This window comes from Pyrgilauda ruficollis, unplaced genomic scaffold (assembly GCF_017590135.1).
Source record: "Pyrgilauda ruficollis isolate IOZ18807 unplaced genomic scaffold, ASM1759013v1 scaffold69, whole genome shotgun sequence".
Lineage (NCBI taxonomy): Eukaryota > Metazoa > Chordata > Aves > Passeriformes > Passeridae > Pyrgilauda > Pyrgilauda ruficollis.
This window is the reverse complement of record NW_024528710.1, coordinates 245,422-265,371: the sequence shown is the minus strand read 5'-3', so window position 1 is coordinate 265,371 and position 19,950 is coordinate 245,422. Positions and strand designations below refer to the sequence as shown.

Genomic DNA, 19,950 nt, shown 5'->3' with positions numbered 1-19,950 from the left:
AGGAAACAATACTTGGAGGTCATGGTTGGTGGTTCTGGGACCAGAATCCAGCCAAACTGGGCAAAAGGATCCCTCCAGCCATGACAAAGAGAGCCCTGGCGCTAAGGCTTCTCCATAATCAATATGCACTGAAAAACAGAAAAAACACACATGTATTTAATCTTATTACCTTAAAATATCAGGGCTGTCATGCAGGAAGAACTCACCTTTTTCGCGCCTGTAAATATGTAGTGTCTACCAACTGCCTGGCCTCAGTAATGATGCTCAGGAGAGATGAATCTGACAGCACCTCTGAGACCTCTGCTCAACAAAATAAAAGAAGAAAAAGCAGAAATTTAGGATACTCAATTATACACCAAAAGCTTTGTTCTCAACTAAACCATGTCCCCAAACTGCCACATACACAGGTTTTTGCAACATTTTCAAGGATGGTAACTCCATCATTGCTGTGGGAAGCCTGTTTCAATGCTTCCCAATCCTTTCAATGAAAAAATTTCCCCACTATCCACTCTAAATCGCTGGCACAATTTGATACCATTTCCTCTCCTCCTGTCCCTGTTCCCTGGAGCACAGCCCGACCCCCCGGCTGTCCCCTCCTGTCAGGAGTTGTGCAGAGCCACAAGGGCCCCCTGAGCCTCCTTTTCTCCAGGCTGAGAAAAGGAGTTTTCTCAGCTCCCACAGCTGCTCCTGGGACCTTTCCCCAGGGAAAGTGCACAGAAGTCAAAGATAGTCTCTGCCCCAAGTTTCCTGTCATAAAAGGATGATTTGCTCAGATGGGCTGTTGGTTAAATAGGGAGTTTCCTTAGGCAAATCTCTCAGGTATCAACTTCATTTTTAGTGGATCAATCTACAGGATATTTCAATTTTTTGTTGGAGCTGTGTCTAATTAGGAACTCCGGCTGAGTTTTCATTCACACCCTTTCCAGTACAACAGCAGCCAAAGGACAAACAAGAACCTACTATTCCCTGAGGAGCCCACGGCTCCAACTGCGCAGAGAGTGATGATGGATCCCAGGAGAGTCATCCTTGGATTTGTGCCTAGGGAAAAATGCAACATAAATCCTCAATGGGCAGGGCTTCACTGAGGGGTCAGAACAGATTGACATGTTTGGTTTCAATATCTCTTTCATGATGCAGGAAGAAAGTCGAGCTGCCCTCTGTCCAGATCTGTCAGTGGGACTCAGCTGGGGCTGTGGCTCTAGGTGTTGGCAGGACACAGGGACACCTCTGAGAGGTGGGACACTCAGCAAACTGGGCTGAGTAGCTGCCAAGGAGCAGGCAGTCAGGTACAGCCCAGCCTCAGTGGTGGAGGACATTGGGAAGGTGATTTGGAAGAGGGTGGTGTCCTGGGGTCCTGCCTTTGGCAATGTCCACAAGCAGCTGACGGAAAGAAGCCTGACCCCACACATCCCTGTCTTGATGCTGAACAAAACAAGCTGCCACATCTATCATCACTTTCAACCACCCGTGCCAGTCCTCCTGCTGCTCCCTAAAATTTTGCTTTATTCCTGTTTCACATTAACAGCAGAACTGTGTATGATCTGTTCCACCCATATCTCTCACTGTGGCACAGCACCTTCCCTGAGGGGAGATTTTTAGCCCAAAGGTTGTAACTAGATTTATTTTAAGTAATTTAATCAACTTTTAAATTGTTTAGAACAGGACAGAGACAAAATTTAGAAGAACTAACAGATTTCTCACAGTGGGATAGGTTACATTACATTTGCAATCCAAATGGGCAATGAAAGCTGTTTATTCCTTGCAATCATACATTGCAGGAATCTTCTGCATGAGAAATAAATCAGGCTGTCTTTGCTCACTTCTCACAATAAATTAAATACACATCAGGGGAGAAGGAGGAATGAAGCACCACCAGGTCCCAACACTGCTCTGCCTCCCATCTCCTTGGGTTCACCTGTGGAATGCACCAATATCCACACCAGAAATACCAAATGCAGATATAGAATGAAAATGCACTGATCTTACCTGCCATCTCTGCAGCACTGGCAGGGCTGGGAGAGAAGTCAGTTCTTTATACACCTGCACCAGGGCAGAAATTTGCCGGGTCTAAGATGGGTGTGGCCAAAAACTGGGACCAGATTGAGCCAAGAGGAAATATCTGCTGTTTTGCTTTCCTGGAACGATCTAGAAAGGGTACACTTCTCCATTCCTTCTGACTTCCTTCTTGAAAAATCAGTTTAAAAAGGAATGAAGACACATATTTATTTCCTGCAAGTGAAAGAGGTCCGCTTAACTTTCTGATGGTTAAAGATCATGGTGGAGTTTGGCTTCTCTTTCCTGGTTGGTTGACACCTGTGAAGGTTTAGGAAGCCAGAAATGGATCATTTTGCCAATGCATTTCTGGAGCGTCCCAAGGTCCACATACAGCATGTGTGAATGGTGTGTCTGCCACTATTTGTGTCCAGGCAAAACGAAGTGTGTCCCATCAGGGATTTGGAAATTCCTATAAAATAATTGCTGATTATTGGGGATGACACAGACTGGACAAGGAATGAGGTAGTACTACAGAGCAGGGTCAGGCTGTCTCCAGCAAAATAACAGCAATATGTACAATCCCAAAGTTATAGCTGTGCCAATACTTAGAAAGGAACAAAGTCTTGGGCCAAGTGATGTAATTAATTTCAGTGTGAATTATGATAGAGGGTTAGGAGGAAATTCTTCCCTGTGAGGGTGCTGAGGCCCTGGCACAGGGTGCCCAGAGCAGCTGTGGCTGCCCCTGGATCCCTGGCAGTGCCCAAGGCCAGGCTGGATGGGCTTGGAGAACCCTGAGATAGCAGAAGGTGTGCCTGCCATGGCAGGGGTAGAATGGGAGGAACTTTAGGGTCATTTCCAACAGAAACCATTCCATGATTCCATGATACGCAGGAGGGAAAAGGACGGTACTTCAGTGGACCAAGATTGTAGAAATAATTTAATCCTTTGAACATTGATGATGCTGATAACAAAAGACAATGCTGAATTTTCTTGCCATCAATCAGCCTTTTAAACCTCCCAGGATTAGGGAGCCAATCCCTCCTGCTGTTCAAATATTTTCACAGCTCTTATTAAACCAAAATAAATAACAGAAAAGCATATATGATAAAGGAAACTGCTACCAAAACTATGTTTTTTAAAATCTGTCGGGGGAAAAAAGAAGGAAAAAAAAAAAGATGTGTGAAGGCCAGGATTTCAGAAACTGAAAATGCAAAGTCATTATTTCTCTGCTAAAGAGAAGTTTGAATCCAAAGCAGGTGGCCCCCAGCATCAGAGGGACTCTGATCATCCCACCAGGTGCTCCACCTTATCTATCCAGCTTTCCTTGCAAAAAGTCCAGGTACCTGCTGGGTGGCTTTGCTACTTTTTTTGTGTTTGTGACAAGTATCTTTGCCATTAGTGACTCTCAAGGAAACTTCCCCGTCTGACTATCCAGGAGCCACCTTGGCAATCCCAGTGGCACCACCAGAGCTGGGACCGAGCAGGGTGAACAGGGACCTGTGCACAGCCAGGTGAAGGACACTCAGAGACACAGCTGGAGCTGATAACTCCAGACTTTCCTGTGCTTGGACTGTGGGAGTATAAAGCCCAGGGCTTCCTTTGTCTCGATCCCTGCTCAGAGGCACCATCTCAAGCTGTTATTCTGCTGTTACACCAAGATTAAATTATCCTGAGCATCCAGACATTTGTGACTGCTGTGGGGAAGCTGGGGTCGAGCTGGTAAGGAAACTTGGTCTCACTGGGGGAGTGTGAGGGGTGTGGGGAGTCTAGTGGCGTCACTGCTGGGAAGGGACCTCAGTCCCAGATCAGGTGAGACTGCCAGGCTGAAGGCAAGGAATTGCCAGGTCAGACAAGGAATCTTCCTTTACATCTCACTGGCAGGCTGGTGACCCCCACTGCCCTTGGACAGGAACACTGCCCACCCTCAAGGACACACGTCCTTGTGGGAAGGTAGCCCCAGCTGCTCCCATGGCTCCGGTCCCCTGGTAGACAAAGGTTGCATTCACATTACGCACCATGTCCATTACTGGGTCTCAGCGCAGTTCCCGAGGCTTTCACATGTCAGCCAGCAGCGAGCCGAGCGCACCTGCCCGCCGCTCGAAGCACCGTCGCCACGTGGCCGCCATGTGCCTGCTCGGAGCCGCCGGGACCCGGGAGCCACCGGGAGCCGCCGGGAGCCGGGAGCCACCGGAAGCCACCGGGAGCCGCCGGGAGTCGTCGGGAGCCGCCGGGAGCCGGGAGCCAGGGGCCGCCGTGGCCACGGCAGGGCCGAGCCGGCCGCCCCTTCCCAGAGGTGGCGGGGCCCCGCAGAGCGCTCGGGCCGTGCGGATGGCCGAGCCCCAGCAGCCGATGGCCTGGACCACAGCAGCGGCAAAAGAAGGAACCAAAGCCCACCAGTTTCCGCAGGGGAGCCACCAGACCAGCAAGAAACCGCTTTCAGCTTTACCCGAGCCCCACATCCCCCAAAACTGCTTTCATCAGTTCTGTGACCTCCTTCCTCAGTCTTACTCTCTCTCCCCTTGCTGCTCCTTCTCCCTAATCCACCTTCCCCTTAACAAACCCCCGGCACTCCACTTCGTACTGCTAAACCCGGCACTGCAGCCACACGGCTAAGCCTCAACATTTCGCTGAACTGAAAATTCTACTTTATGATCTCCTTCCCCTGTTACCTCAAGAGCAGGATAATGTCCTTCTCTGCAATCCATACCCCTTTTTTCCTTATTTTGGGTAGATCACCGGGAGCAAACCGCTTGAAGGCACAGGGCACCCCAAAAAGGTTTTTCTTTCGCAGAGTCCTGGCTGCCCGTAACCTCCCCAGTTCCCAATCCCTATCCACTTGTTTTAAGAGCACATCAGCTAGAATGTTTATCCTAAAACCCTCCAACCTTTTTATCATTCTTATCCAATACCTGTCCTCTCTCCATTTCCCTCCCGCCTTCATGAAGTAGTTTTTACAATTATGCTTTTCTAGTTTAAATGTGTGTTCATATTGCAGATTGTCCTGTTTTCACTTTTAGAAAGCAGGGGCCTCTCAGGTCGCAAGAGAAGCAGTTTTTGATTGTTTCTTTAATAGCGAGTGTTCAGACAGTACTAGACTGCTGAATCAAAATTGCTGTTGGGTTTATGCTGTCCTCAGTAGGTTCTGAGGGTGACTGATGAACTGAAAATTCTACTTTATGATCTCCTTCCCCTGTTACCTCAAGAGCAGGATAATGTCCTTCTCTGCAATCCATACCCCTTTTTTCCTTATTTTGGGTAGATCACCGGGAGCAAACCGCTTGAAGGCACAGGGCACCCCAAAAAGGTTTTTCTTTCGCAGAGTCCTGGCTGCCCGTAACCTCCCCAGTTCCCAATCCCTATCCACTTGTTTTAAGAGCACATCAGCTAGAATGTTTATCCTAAAACCCTCCAACCTTTTTATCATTCTTATCCAATACCTGTCCTCTCTCCATTTCCCTCCCGCCTTCATGAAGTAGTTTTTACAATTATGCTTTTCTAGTTTAAATGTGTGTTCATATTGCAGATTGTCCTGTTTTCACTTTTAGAAAGCAGGGGCCTCTCAGGTCGCAAGAGAAGCAGTTTTTGATTGTTTCTTTAATAGCGAGTGTTCAGACAGTACTAGACTGCTGAATCAAAATTGCTGTTGGGTTTATGCTGTCCTCAGTAGGTTCTGAGGGTGACTGATAACCTAAAGTGGTGTCTGGGAAAGTATTTTGATGGTTTTTGTGGTGAATGCTCCCTGAGTATAGGTAGTAGCTGAAGCCAAATTTTTTTTTCTTTTTGTTTTTCTTTTAACGACCTAAAACCGGGGGTCTTCTGGGTTAAACTGGTTGCAAGGTGGAAGCAGTGGTAAAGCTCAGATCCAAGGGTGAGAACCTGGGGCCACAAACCTGCCTGGAGTCCCGAGGGCTCCAGGTGATTCCCTGTCCCTGAGAGGGGGAGCAGAAGTCGGCACCATAGCCTAAAACTGGGGGCTGTGGCGGTCCGAAAAGCCAGTTGGAAAAGGTTAGACACCATTGGGCCAGTCACGCTGAAAGGGCCAATCCCAAAACTCTCCTATGAGCTTAGTGCCAAAGGCTGAAGCACTTGCCCATGCTTTAAATTCGCTTAAAATCTGCAATATGGACCCATATAACCCATTTATTACAATTAAATGCTCATTTTATCTTTGTTGCCTACCACCAAAAGCAAACATCAAGTCAAATGGACTGTTTAAAACATGATCCTCACTGCAGTGGTATTTATTTTGATGCTACAAAACTGTATAATTACTGCTTCATTTTTTAAATTGTTAATTGTCATACTTCTCTTTATCTTTTCTTTCTAACGAAAAAGGGTGATATGTGGTGCTGCATTTTAGTTAAATTCTATGCTCTGTCTCACCCCTCGAAAATGTACAGTTTATTCCAAGGCTATGATCCTCCCTTAAAGGATCATGTATCTGCAATCCCATTGCCCAAGTCTTATTCTGCACCCACTTTGAATCTCCCTCTTAAGCTGTGCGAGGGAGAGGAGATCCGCTCCAGGCCCTTCTCTCCCCTAGGCTCTCCCTCTCTCCCCCTCCCTCCCCCTTCCCCCCTTCTCCCTCAGTAGCCATGCTGTTCCCGGGGGTGGGACCCCCAGTAATCCCCCATCAATCAGCACCCTCAGGAGCCGCGTGGAGTCTCCTTGCCTGCCTGCTGCTGCCAGAGAACTCACAGCCCAGGGGCCCTCCGGGGACACCCCGGGGTGCCCCCACCCCAAATGAACTGCAACCTGGGGCCACAAACCTGCCTGGAGTCCCGAGGGCTCCAGGTGATTCCCTGTCCCTGAGAGGGGGAGCAGAAGTCGGCACCATAGCCTAAAACTGGGGGCTGTGGCGGTCCGAAAAGCCAGTTGGAAAAGGTTAGACACCATTGGGCCAGTCACGCTGAAAGGGCCAATCCCAAAACTCTCCTATGAGCTTAGTGCCAAAGGCTGAAGCACTTGCCCATGCTTTAAATTCGCTTAAAATCTGCAATATGGACCCATATAACCCATTTATTACAATTAAATGCTCATTTTATCTTTGTTGCCTACCACCAAAAGCAAACATCAAGTCAAATGGACTGTTTAAAACATGATCCTCACTGCAGTGGTATTTATTTTGATGCTACAAAACTGTATAATTACTGCTTCATTTTTTAAATTGTTAATTGTCATACTTCTCTTTATCTTTTCTTTCTAACGAAAAAGGGTGATATGTGGTGCTGCATTTTAGTTAAATTCTATGCTCTGTCTCACCCCTCGAAAATGTACAGTTTATTCCAAGGCTATGATCCTCCCTTAAAGGATCATGTATCTGCAATCCCATTGCCCAAGTCTTATTCTGCACCCACTTTGAATCTCCCTCTTAAGCTGTGCGAGGGAGAGGAGATCCGCTCCAGGCCCTTCTCTCCCCTAGGCTCTCCCTCTCTCCCCCTCCCTCCCCCTTCCCCCCTTCTCCCTCAGTAGCCATGCTGTTCCCGGGGGTGGGACCCCCAGTAATCCCCCATCAATCAGCACCCTCAGGAGCCGCGTGGAGTCTCCTTGCCTGCCTGCTGCTGCCAGAGAACTCACAGCCCAGGGGCCCTCCGGGGACACCCCGGGGTGCCCCCACCCCAAATGAACTGCAACATCCCGTGTCACCTCCAGTTGGGATTTGTGGTGCTCCAGTGCAATCTTTGGAGCCTCCAGAAAACCCAGGGTATCCTGCTCACCAAGATCAATGTACATTCAGCAGTTTACAAGACGTCCAGGCAACCAGAGCAATAATTATCCATTACTTATCTGACCAAGCAGCAGATCTCCTCTGTCTTGAGAAGATGCAGATTTCTTCTCTCAGGCTCTTGGTATTGCTAGCCTTACTTCTTGGTCCTGTTCAGGCTGCAGATCTTCACCCCTAAATCCCAGTATAAACCCAGAGCTGTCCAAACCACTGATGGTGTTTGCTAAAAAGTAGCTGTAGGAACAAGGGTTCATTAAACTCCAGCAACACGAACAAAAGAAAGAGCTTATTATTGCATTCCTATTCCCCATCCTAACAGCAAAAGGCAACATCCTCCCCTTCCTCATTTGACACCTCTGATATTCCTGCAAGCTCCTTCAGCTTTGTTTTCACAGAAATCTTAGAATCACAGAATCCCAGACTGGTTTGGGTTGGAAGGAACCTTAAAGGTCATCTCATTCCACCCCATCCCATGTGCAGGTACACTTTCTACTAGACCAGATTGCTCCAAGCCCCATTTGACCTGGCCTTAGGTGACAGAGACATATTTAAATCCCAAGTGTGAACCATGAGGCCTCAAGTTTAATAATGATTAAGGACTTAATTTGGGCACAACTTCAAATGTACAAAGTTTCCTCTCCACCCACCAATGGAGTATTTTTCCTATATTTCAAACCATGGATTTATTTACAAACTGAGAGCCAATAGCCTGTACAAGGCAATCTGTCCTTGTCCAGGGCACAAGTTTACATAACTGTATCCAGTGCATCTTGTGCTCTGATAGATGAAGGGCAGAGCTTATAAAGGGATGGAGTGGGCAGGATGAAACAGATAAAATTGAGAAGTAATAGGTTACAGCACAGAAATTGTAGGGCAACTAGAGGAGGAAAACTTCCCAGCAGCACAGGGGTGACGTTTAATAAAACCAGATTGTCCAGCTTTAAAAACAGAAAGGCTGCAACACTAAAAGAGAGCTTTAACCCTTTATGGACAAGTGACAGCAACAGCCAGGGATGTTCAGGAGGTGGCACCACAGAGTCACAGAGGTGCTCAGGGGTGTCTTCAGCTGTGTGATGCCCAGGGGTGACATTATCACCTCTTCTGGAAGCTCTCCTTTAAAGACTCAACACTCAAGGCTATGAAGCCTCCTTGGTGCATGTCCCCACCTGCCATGGAGATTCTTCATAGCCATGGGAGGTGCTCCAGGTGAGCCCAAGAGTCTGGGGAGATACTAGTGAGGACAGGCTGCTTGGGGTCTCCTTCCAGACCTCCCTCAAGCAGGAGGTGCAGTGCCCAGGGCTGGAAAGCCATGGAGAGGTATCTGTGACTTTCCAGAACAGTGGTAGGACCCACCACACACACCAGGACAAGCTACTGCACATCCATCCACAGAAAGTGCTCATCTTGCAAGGCCTAAATGGGACTCCAGTCCTGAGCAGCAGCTAGAACACTTCTTCCATAAGAACAACAATCCTTCCCCAGGGCTGAAGCTTTATTTCCCCTCCCATGGACCAAACTCCCTGAATAAAACCTTCAGCTCCCCCTCAGGAACCAAACTTCTTCCTGCACCATCCTTTAGTAAACCTTTCTTCCATCCCTTTCACTTCTCTTCCAGGCTGTGATGCCATGCTCAGGCAGGAAGGTGGGAGATGGCTTCTCTGGAGATGGCGCTGGCAGGAGTAAAGACAGAATGCAGGAAGATGGTTTCTCCATTTTCCATGTATCTTCCTGCTTTGGAATCAGTTCCCATCTTATCTGGAAATATGGGATGCAGAAGAAAGATTTGTCAGGCCCCTGGAAAGCCACTGGGAGAACACATGGCTTCAAACACTCCAGAGATTTATTTAAGTAAAGAGAGTGGAAGAAGCTTTAGATCCCACTGCAGTTTTCATTGTGCCCCACATCTGGGAGATATGGGAGTCATCCACAGCCACAGATGATTTTTCCTGGACTGCAGCTTAAATTCTTAAGAGGCTGAATATGTGACTAGAAGCAAAAAAAGGATCACAGATTTTGTGGCTTGATTCAGTGCTTAACCCTATGAAGGAATGTCTGTATGGACAGAGCTTGCAGGGGTTCCCTGGTATTCCAAGGCTCCTCTGGATCATCCTGTGCCCTCACATTGCAACCAGTGACACTCTGGTTTATGGTGAGAGCAGTGTCTTTAACATTGCATCAAGTGATGGGAGGGAACAGTGAATCAAGGAATCACAAAATCATTCAGATTGGAAAAGCTCTTTAAGACAATTTAATCCAACCATTCCTCCACCACTGCCAAGGCCACCACTAACAAGAGACACATGTTTTTTGAGCAATTCCAGGGATGGTGATTCCACCCCTATACTGGGCAACTAGCTCTGGTTCCTGACCACCCTCTCAGTGAAGGAATTTTTCTTAATATCCAACCTAAATCTCCCCTGGCACAACTTGAGGCCATTCCCTCTCCTCAGGAATGGTGAGGGCTGTGTGCTGGGTCCAGCAAAATCAATGCTCAGGCAGGGCTGTCACTGTTTTCTGAAACTTGGAAGATTAAAGGGTGAAAACGAGAGTCTGAACATTTCCTTGATTTAGAAGCTCTGCCTCATGACACACCTTGTGGTTTTCTCTATTGCATAGTACTGCAAAGTGCCATTTGTTACAAGAGAAGAGCTGTCAGCTCTCTGTTGAACTCAGACTTTTCTGTAAAGACATCCTGTTCTTTTAACAGGGCAAGATTGTTTTGTCTGTAAATATGACAAGAATTGTAGATTAAAATAGCTGTTCACTGCCAACAATACAAGATTAGATAAGGAAAAGTCAATATGATGAAAGATTCAGAGGAATGTTGAGGCAATTCCGACCAGTGCAGTAAAAGTGTGAGTCCAGCCAGGTTGCAGAAACAGTTGGGCAACATGGTGCCCTCCAGTCTCCTCCAGATGTTTCTGCTAGAGCTCTCCAGATACACCTTTCAACCTCCTTAACCCCCTCAGACCTCTTTTTTTCAGGTCTAGTCCCCTTCAACTTCCTCTGATAGGGTGCCACTGCTCTCCAGGTCCCTCTGCTCCCACTCCAGTTATCTCCAGGTCCTTCCACTGTGGTCTGGACCCTTCCATCCTTTTGATATCATGGTGGACCACTCCAGACTCCATTCTGGGGTCTGGTAATGTGCAAGTCCCTGCTGATAAATCCCCATGGGAGGGGCATGAAGTGCCAGTGACCTTGTACAGCTCTTGGACACAACTCCAGGAATGCAGGGAGGGCTTTGGATGTCTCAGGATGAATCCCCAAAACCAGCTCCCACCCGAACCAAGGACAGTGCTAGGACTGCCCTCCAAACTGGATTTATGCTCCAAAGGAGAGGCCAAGTCACTACCAGACCTCGCTGAGCAAGGATTTCCTCTTGACAGCCACCTTTTCCTCCTTTCTCCAAATCCCCTGTTCCAAAAGCCTAAATGCAGGCAGAAACCTGGTGAGAACCACACAAGCCTGGAACATCTCCTCCCAGATGCAGGACAGAACCTGCCAGGTCCATGGCTCAGGCTGCCTCCAAGAGCCATGTCTGGACATGCTGTCACAGAGGCAAAGATAGGGATATTGTGGGAAGAGGGGATGGAGTAGGCTGGAATATTTCCAGGCTAGAAAAAGAGATTGGGGACAGTTGTCCTGGGACAAGTTTCCTGTTGGATATAAGGAAATAAGACAGGACACAGACCTCCCACCATGTCCATCCCCCATGTCAACTCCACTGATGTTGTGGCCAGGGCCCAGCTCCCATTCCCAGCGCTGCTGGGATGCTCTGTGCAGGGCAGGTGGCAGCACAGACAGCAGTCCCTGAGCTGGATGTGAAGCAGGACAGCAGTATCCATGTCCAGGATGGGACCAGGTCCTGCTGTGTCCCTGGGCAGGGTCACATCCAGGGGCTCCTGCGGACCAAGCCTGGGCAGGCTGCTGTGGTGGCTGAGTGGTGAAGGTGCTGGACTTGAAACCCTATGGGGTTTACCTATGCAGGTTCAAGTCCTGGCCCCCGGAGGGACAGACAGACACAGGGCAGTCACACTCCCTCAAGGGGACCCTGTGTTCCCATCCTGGCTCTGGCCCTGATCTCCAGGGACCCTTTACCTTTAGGAGGTGGTTCAGAGGAGCAGCCCTGCACCTCTTATCACAGGAAGAAATCTTGCAATTAGCCTGTCCCCTCCCCACACAGCCTTGTCACCCTGTTCCTTACAGCAGTGTGATACTGTTGCCTGTGGATGTGTCACCCTGCTTTCTGCCTCCTGTCACCCTGCTCCTTACAGAGGTGTCACCTTGCTTTCTATAAATGTGTCACGCTGCCTTCTGCAGCCCTTCACCCAGCTCCCTGCACCTGTGTCACCCTGCTCCCTACAGCCCTCACTCTGCAGTGACAGACTGAACTTTGTTCAGACTGCTAGAGCCCTGTGATTTATTGCGTCACTGATGATAGGCAGAGACTAATGCCTCGAATGAAAGAGAGAAGGGCAAAGGCTGATAAGAAGCAGATCCTGTGAAGGCAGGGTAATGTTTTTTATCATGCCAATTCCCTCCCTTCCAACGACTCCCGACTGGCACAAGAAAGCATTTGGGAGAAATGGGGCCAAACTGTGGCCATGGCATTAGAAGGGGACATAAACCATCACATCCCCAGTATTGCATCAGACAGTGTAAAACCCTCCCTGGGGTAGGTACCAGGGCATTGGCTCGTGAGCCCCCTACCTCCCTGTCACATCCCACTCCCTACACCACATGAGTATCACCCCTCTGGCAGCTGCTGCCTGATGGCAGTGGGAGGCTGCCACCACCCCCCAAAATTCATCCTACCCTGACCCAACCCCCCACTCTGGGAGCTTCTGAACCCTGAACTGAACCCCAGGAGCTGCTCCAGGACAGCACAGCCACACAGGAAAAGACTGGGACCTGTGGTGGCTGCAGGAACCCCTTCCCTGGCTGGGAATTGAGCCCAGGCCACAGCAGTGAGAGTGCCAAAACCTGACCTCTAGAGCACCAGAGATGAGTAGTGACCACCAGGGATGAGTAGTGACCACCAGCGAGGAGTGGTGAGCACCAGTGTAGAGTGGCCAACACCAGAATGAGCTGCTGCTGGCATCAACCAAGCCCTGAAGGGAACGGGATGCTTGCTCCCCACAGTTCAAGGAGAGGACCAGAGAGGATGGATGCCACAGCCTTTCTGGGGGAATTGGCAGGGATGCCTGTGGCATTGGGAAATCCCTCTGTGCACGGACACCCCACCTCTGTAGGCCAGGGAAGCAGGAGATGGTAGTGCCATGACTCTGACCACCACTGAAGGCAGGTTTGGGGAAGGCAGTGAAAGCAAATGGTTCAGGAAAAGGTGTAGTATCCTCTGGAGGTTCACCAGGGAAGTTTTCCTGCTGCTGCTGGATCATGCTCCGTCTGGGGCTGCTGTGCACTGCCAGGCTCGTGTGACCCACACCACACTGGGCACAGTGTCATGGACACAACACTGACCCCAGTGCACAGCCCGAGCTGCCCCAGAGTCACCTGGGGAGAACAGAAGTGCAGGTACAGGCTGACTGTCAGCAGAGCCTTTCCTGGGCAAGAGAAATTGAACTGAGCCCTGGTGCTGGGCAGGGAGTGTGTCTGGAGCCCTATTCCTGCTAGTTTTATAGTAACCTGGTCATCTTGTTTATGAGAAAACAGCTGGCTGGGGCCAGCTTTTGGAACCTAATCTGGAGCTGTGAAGAGCAGGTAACCAGTAGGTGATCCTCTTTTACAGAGAGTCCCTAGGGGGAGTAGACACTTCTGTCTCCCTTTGCCTCACAGAAGGGGAACAAAAAGCGGCTTCCTGATGAACAGGGAGATGGAGAGGGGATGGAAATGGTCCCCCCACTCCCCAAGGATTTGCTACCAGCATGGGCAGCAAGACAGGGCAATGCAGAGCTGCAGACCCCTGCCCAGGACAAAAAGCACATGGTCTCAAGGGGTCAGTACAAGTGTCACCTGTGCCTGCAGCTCCCAGCACAGGGAGCTTCTGATTCAAGGGGAAGGAGCACTGACACAGAGGATGGAGCTCCTGTGCAGGGAGGAGACCCCAAGAGGGGAGCACGGGGCTGTCTCCAGGGCTCCTCAGCAGATGGATGACCCGTGGCTGAGGTGGAGGTGGGTGGAAGGGCTCCAGGAACACTTCCCATAGAGGATGGCAGAGCACCCGGTGCTCCTTGGATGTGGTTGGGAGGAGAAGTAAATGGACAGAGAGAAAACCTCCCTGGTTTTCAGGGATCGAGGCACACAGATGGCAGAAACCTCTCTGTGCTTTGTCTTGTCCCATGCAGCTCCAAAAAGCGGTCAGAGCAGCTCCCATCTCCATTTGGCGATTGCCCGTTGAGGCCAAACCCTCCCATGGTCCCCCTCTGCAGCCCCTCCATGACCTGGTCAGGTCCCAGTGGGACTTTGGGCATCCCCCACCCCCCGGGTCCCTGTGGTGCCACCATCTCTTCCCAGGTTCCTCTGCAGTGGAATCCTGGTGGATCCCAGCTCCTGCCTTTGCCAACACCTTTCCTTGGGGAGCTGCCCTGTAAGGAGAAGGCAAAGGAAGGCAGCTTTGGGGAATGTGGCCTGGAGAAAGGATGGAGCTACAACAAATGATCTGGCATCTTTCCAAACCTCTGGCATCTCTGCTGTGAGGGCCAGGGCTGCAGAATGCACCTTCAAAAACCCTGAACAGGGCAAAGCCCCCAAGCGAGGGGCAAGGCTGGGCCGTGTGATGATCCTACAGGATTGCGCCAGTCCTTGGGCATGTCTGGGACAGGGAAGGGGGAGGCTATGCAGGGCTGAGGAGAAGTCACCCCGTGCTGTGAGAGCAATAATCAAATGTCATGGTTTCGGTTGCCTTTACCAGCCATGACAGAGCATGAGCTCTGGCTGCCTTGCGGTTGGGGGAGCATCAGAATCTTTCTGTGGTTTTTGAGATCTTAATCTGGCCCTGTCACATATTATGTCACAGGCAGTAACAGTTCCTTCATCTGCCAGCAGATCTGGGAACACCAAACAGGTTCATTTGTATGTCCCAAGGCAGGACAGTCTCCATCTCTGCCGCTCACCACAGGCGACTGGGAGGTGACACAGCACGGCAGCTGCTTTTTGGAGCTCTTTGTAGGGCCATGTGACAAGGCAGGTGGGGGACATAAAAATAGACTTTTTCTAGAGGCACTGCTCCTTGGAAAGAGAAATCCCAGCGCCAGGATCAGCCTTGGGGCAGTGGGGATGGGGCTCAGCACAAAACACCGTTGTTGCTATTGTGCTGAGAAGATGAGGATGAGTCCCACTGCCTTACTTTACACCCTACATGGATCTGGGGCATAACCAATGCTCACATCAATTAGCCAGACCAACAGACTAATCACAATTCTGGAGTACAATATGGCAATAGCAGTAAATAATCCGTCTCCCCATCTCTGACAGGGAGTGTCCCTTGGCAAATTCCAGCTGAGGTTTTGTCCTTTGCAAAGCCTGAATACCTGCAGCACATCGCTGTGCTGCTCCAGAATGCCACCACTATGTGTCTGTGACAACCCCATTCTAGCAGCCACTTGGTTCAGCTCCAGCTCCTGCTCATGAAGAGTCCTCAGGGTCCTCAGGACACCACCTGGATGCCTCCTGGGAGGATGATTTGGAAAAACCATGGGCTCCTGCCCACCCCAGCCATGTCCCTGGCACAGCCCTGGAGACCCTCCTGCAGCCTTGGTCCCCATGGATGGGGACATCGTAGTGGAGGGTACACTGGGAAGGTTCTGAGTGCCCTCACAAACCCACGAGGCCAGTGGAGGAGAAGGAGAGTAGCAGCAGAGCAGCTCTTCTCTGCAGCAGCCCTGCAGCAGCACTGGGCCGAGGGTCAGTGAGGAAATCTGGGAAACACGAACTCGTGGCACCTTGTGAGCAGCAGCTGGGCTGGAAAACACCCAGAGGAACCACAGGGTGTGAGCTGGCAAAACAGGGGCCGGTCACTGAAGAATCGTGTTTCCTGGGCTGTCGGGGTCCATTCCTGCTAGAACAGACCCTTGCCCACACGATACTTCATAGACAAAGGTAAAAGATTGGGAAGCGCTCTCCTCCATGTGGGAAATGTTGTCCTTTATTCCAGGACATACATCAGGAGGACAAACCCATGGGAGAAAGAGAGCGTTCCCTGGCAGCAGGGAGCTTTTATACCCCCCGGGATGGGGACAGAGGGAGAGGTCCACAGCCAGTGGGACACCAGGGAGGAGTGGCTGGGGGAGGGGTGACCCAGGGGAGAGACCACCAGGGGAGAGACCACCAGGGGTACCTGGACAGGTGGGGGACAGACCATGTGATGGGGAACGGGGTAACAAACCACATGATGCAACATAAGCTATACAGTGCAATACAAAACTATTCTGTGCAAATTCCCAATCACCCAGCGCAAGATAACAACTAAACCGGTGCACCACAACAGGTCACAAAGTAGAGAGGTGGAAAAAGGGGAAATGCTCCCTGGCACCATGACTGTCCGTGACTGTAGAGGGGCACCGGGGATTGGAGTCTCTTGGCCCCTCTCAGCTCCCTGGGCTGGGGAGGCTCCTGCTCTGCCCTCTGCATCCCACCTTGAACCAAACCCACTTGCACTTGGAGAAGATGCTCTTTGTAGAGTTAGCCCATCCAGGCAGGATTCCCAGTCAAGCCCAGCCCCTACTGGGATTGTTGGGAGGGGTTTTGAGGGCACAACCCCACACTGGAAGCACAGCACTGAGAATTTTTTGCTTGATGGTGCCAAGGCTGCCAGCCTGGATCTACAGCCAGTCTCCAGACTGAGTGTTCCTGCTGCCCGTGCTGCCCTCACTTGAGCCCCTGTATCCACCCTGGACATTTCCCAGACCCACCACTGGAGAAGGGACCCCTTAGCAGGACCTGCGCCTTCCATTTGAGGTTCTGAGCACTGCTGACCCCCAGAACTGGTTCCTCGGAGACGAGACTGAGCTGGGTCCTCCTGGTGCTTTGGTGGGGATGCTGAGGTGACTCTGATAAGCAGAATTGTTTTGGATGATGCAAATGTGAACCTGCTGCTCAAGGATGGTTTCATATCCTGTCTTGGTCACTGGAGGCTGATTTGCTCACGCTTACCTCCCTTCACACAAAGGCTATTCTGCTACTTCCTCAACCAGCTGTTTCTTTTTCTTTTTTTATTTTTCAGTATTTCTGAGGCAAAGGTGCCATGACATCAGCTCAATTGTGTTTTGGAAATTCCACGTTTGCCTTCAAATCTGACTGACTGGCCACTGTCCCTATAAAAAGCAAGGACTGAGCCAGCACCTCACAAAAGGCACAGGAGAAACCTGCTCTGATCCTGCCTCTGCTTATCCCTGTCCAGGATGAACATCTCCACACTCTGCCTCTCCATCATCCTGGTTGCTGACCTCTTTTCTCAGGCCCTTCCTGCTCCATGTGAGTACAGCATCCCTCTGTTCTGCTGGGTTGGACTTTTGCTCTGACTGCCTGTAATTTGGAGCAGAACTCACAAAAGTAATCTGCCAATGCTGGAAACCTGTTTGAATAACTTCTTCTGATTTATTTGGACTGGTCTTCTTTTCTAATATCCTTTTACCTTAGGGATGAATTTTACTGGTATCAAAGTTTTCAGGTTTCCTCTCCCCTCATTTTCTTGCTGGCCCTTAGGAGTGGACACAGGGTAACAATAGAGATTTTTACCCCGGATATTAGTGTAAAACATTTAACAAACAATCCTAGCAATATTTTTAATCAAGCTTCTGTGTTCACAGCAATTTCTTCCCAATTTTTAGGGAAAACAGGAGGAGAAGGGATGGTTCAGCTGATTAAGGAGGTGGTTGCCTGTGCTCTCAGCCAGGAATGTACAATTTATTGAGTAATGGTCTCAGGCTGGGTTTCCTGATCTCTTCCAGTGGGGTCTGACATGGCTTTATGCTGCTTCAGCTACATCTCACGAAAGCTGCCTCAGAGTCATGTGCAGGAGTATTTCTACACCAGCAGCAAGTGCTCCCAGCCAGCAGTTGTGTAAGTACCAGCTCTGGGCCCTGAGGGAACACTCTGCCAGCCTTTGGGCTCCTGGCTTCACATCTAACAGGGCCAGGAGCAGGATGCTGTGAGGCATCATACCTGGGGGAAGGGAACAGCCACGCAGGTTCCATGTGCAGTGTGTAAGCCCTCACCCTCCTCAGGTGAGAAATAAGTGGTCCCTTGGTCTCCTTGGACTGTCCTGATGCTGGGAATAAGGCATGGGAAGGAGGTCAGGAGGCAGCAGGGCCTTCCAGCGCTTGATGAACTTAATCCACACAACATTCCACACTGCACCCAGGCTCACCTCTGCCATAGGACAAGGAGACAAACATCTGAGCACGGCAGGCTCTCCCAAGGAACCCTGATCTCCCCCTGGGCTTTAGCACACTCTGCAGCTCCAGGGTGCTTGAGGGTTTGTGGGAGGTGACCCAATAACATGACCCCAGTCCCTCACGCCCCTTTTTCCCCCTGGGACTGTAACCCCTGAACTCATGACTTGCCAGGTTTGTGACCAGGAAGAAGCGGGAGGTCTGTGCTAACCCTGCTGCCAGGTGGGTGAAGGAATATGTGAACAGCCTGGAGCTGCAGTGAACACTGGAAGCTGAGAAGTTCTGCCAGACCACCTGTGAGAGCTTGGCACAGACCTAGAAATGCTACTGCCAAGCACCAGGACCTGCTGAGCCACCTTGGGACCCTGGAAGTTTGTTTTGCCTTGCAAAGGTGTCATTTATCCACAATAATTCAGCTACACTTAGGGCAGATGTGATGCTGAAGACCTCCCGGCCTTGCAGACCCATCTTGGGGTGCCCTGCTATGTGATGTGGCTAAATTGAGCCCCACCTTGTGCTTCCACTGCTAGAATGGGAGGGGGATTTCAGCCCAGAGCTATCTGTGGGTTGGAATTAGGTCTGAGTGCTGTTTTATAAGCCCAGGATGAGTTTTCCCCCTGAATTTTGTAACGGTGCAGTAGATGCTGTGAGTAAGATCTGTCCCTAGAGAAGAAGTGGTACCCTAGTTACTTACAGGATGCTTGTTGGAGAGCCACAGTGTTTAGCCTTATTCTCAAACTGCTGTTTTGTGCTGGTGCCAACGAATAAAGCTGTTTTCTCTCTGTGTCATCACTGGTTGTTCCCCTCCTGTTTGGAAAATGGGGATCCCACTACAACTATTTTCGGAGATGTAGGGGAAAAACCCAACTTCTCAGCTGGAAACGCCCTAGCCTTCTTAGGTCTAAAAGCCTTCCCTTCTGCTTGGCCTCCCTGATCTCAGCACCACAGCAGCCCCAGCACCTCCCAGTCCCTGTGCTGATGGGGAGCCAGGACTTCTTCCCAGCCCTTTCTCTCATCATATCATAGCCAAGGCTGGGAGCTAGTGGAGCTTTGCCACTGCAGATTTGGCAAAGGAATGCCTGGAAATCTCAGGGTGGGGATTCAGGGGTGTCCTTGTGGTGAGAGAAAAGGGGGATTGCCAGGACTACATCCCTGGTGCAGGCTCCTTTGGAATGCAGCCTGAGCCAGGCTTAGCTCTTGGGATGCTCTGTTAGTGTTTATTGCAAGACAAGTGCCAATTCACTGTTGTTCTGCAGCTTCCTGGGGCAGGAAACAAGACTTCTGTTTAAAAAAGCACAAAGTAAAACCAACAAAGCACTTTATCACCCTGTGGTTGACATTTAAAACTGGCTGATAACTTTGTGGGTAGAAAATGAGACTGCTGGTCCCACCTCCCTGCTGGAGCTCTACAGGGGATGCGAACAATTCAGGCTGTGTCTGTCAGAGCTGGTTATTAGGGCCAAGAAAACCAGTGTGACACAAACTGCCCCAAGGCCCATTGGTGCCACAGAGGTCTGCAGATGCTCAGGTTGTCTCCTGACCTCCCCTTGCTCATCATCACCTCTTCCCAGGGCACGGGTGGAGTCTCCCTCCCTGGAGACATTTAACAGATGCATGGATGTGGCACTTGGGGACATGGGTTAGGGGCGGTCTTGGCAGTGCTGGGGGAATGGCTGGAGCCACCATCCTAGAGGTCTTTTCCACCTCAGTGATTCTATGGTTCTGGGTGGGTGGACTCACCTGGAGGAGAGCAGGATTGGGAAAGAAAAGCAGAAACAAGGAAAGAAACAAGGCTCAAGCAGAGAGACCTTCATGTTGCCACCAGGGCTTAGGCAGATATACAGACCATGTTTGTGCTTAACCTGATCCATCCAGCCT

The 19,950-nt window shown here is 50.4% G+C and overlaps 1 protein-coding gene across 1 annotated transcript; it reads left to right on the top strand.

Moving 5' to 3' along the window:
- The first annotated feature begins 17,003 nt into the window (after positions 1-17,003).
- LOC121362948 (C-C motif chemokine 5-like) lies at positions 17,004-18,817 on the top strand. Its single transcript, XM_041484900.1, has 3 exons — positions 17,004-17,152; positions 17,629-17,740; positions 18,247-18,817. Exons 1-3 carry the CDS (start codon positions 17,080-17,082, stop codon positions 18,332-18,334), a joined length of 273 nt encoding a protein of 90 aa, XP_041340834.1. The 5' UTR covers positions 17,004-17,079; the 3' UTR covers positions 18,335-18,817.
- The last annotated feature ends 1,133 nt before the right edge of the window (positions 18,818-19,950 follow it).

Coding starts and splice junctions, on each gene's coding strand:
- LOC121362948 (XM_041484900.1), top strand. CDS start 17,080: ATGAACATCTCCACACTCTGCCTCTCCATCATCCTGGTTGCTGACCTC. Junction 17,153..17,628: donor TCAGGCCCTTCCTGCTCCAT/GTGAGTACAGCA, acceptor GATCTCTTCCAG/TGGGGTCTGACATGGCTTTA. Junction 17,741..18,246: donor TGCTCCCAGCCAGCAGTTGT/GTAAGTACCAGC, acceptor ATGACTTGCCAG/GTTTGTGACCAGGAAGAAGC.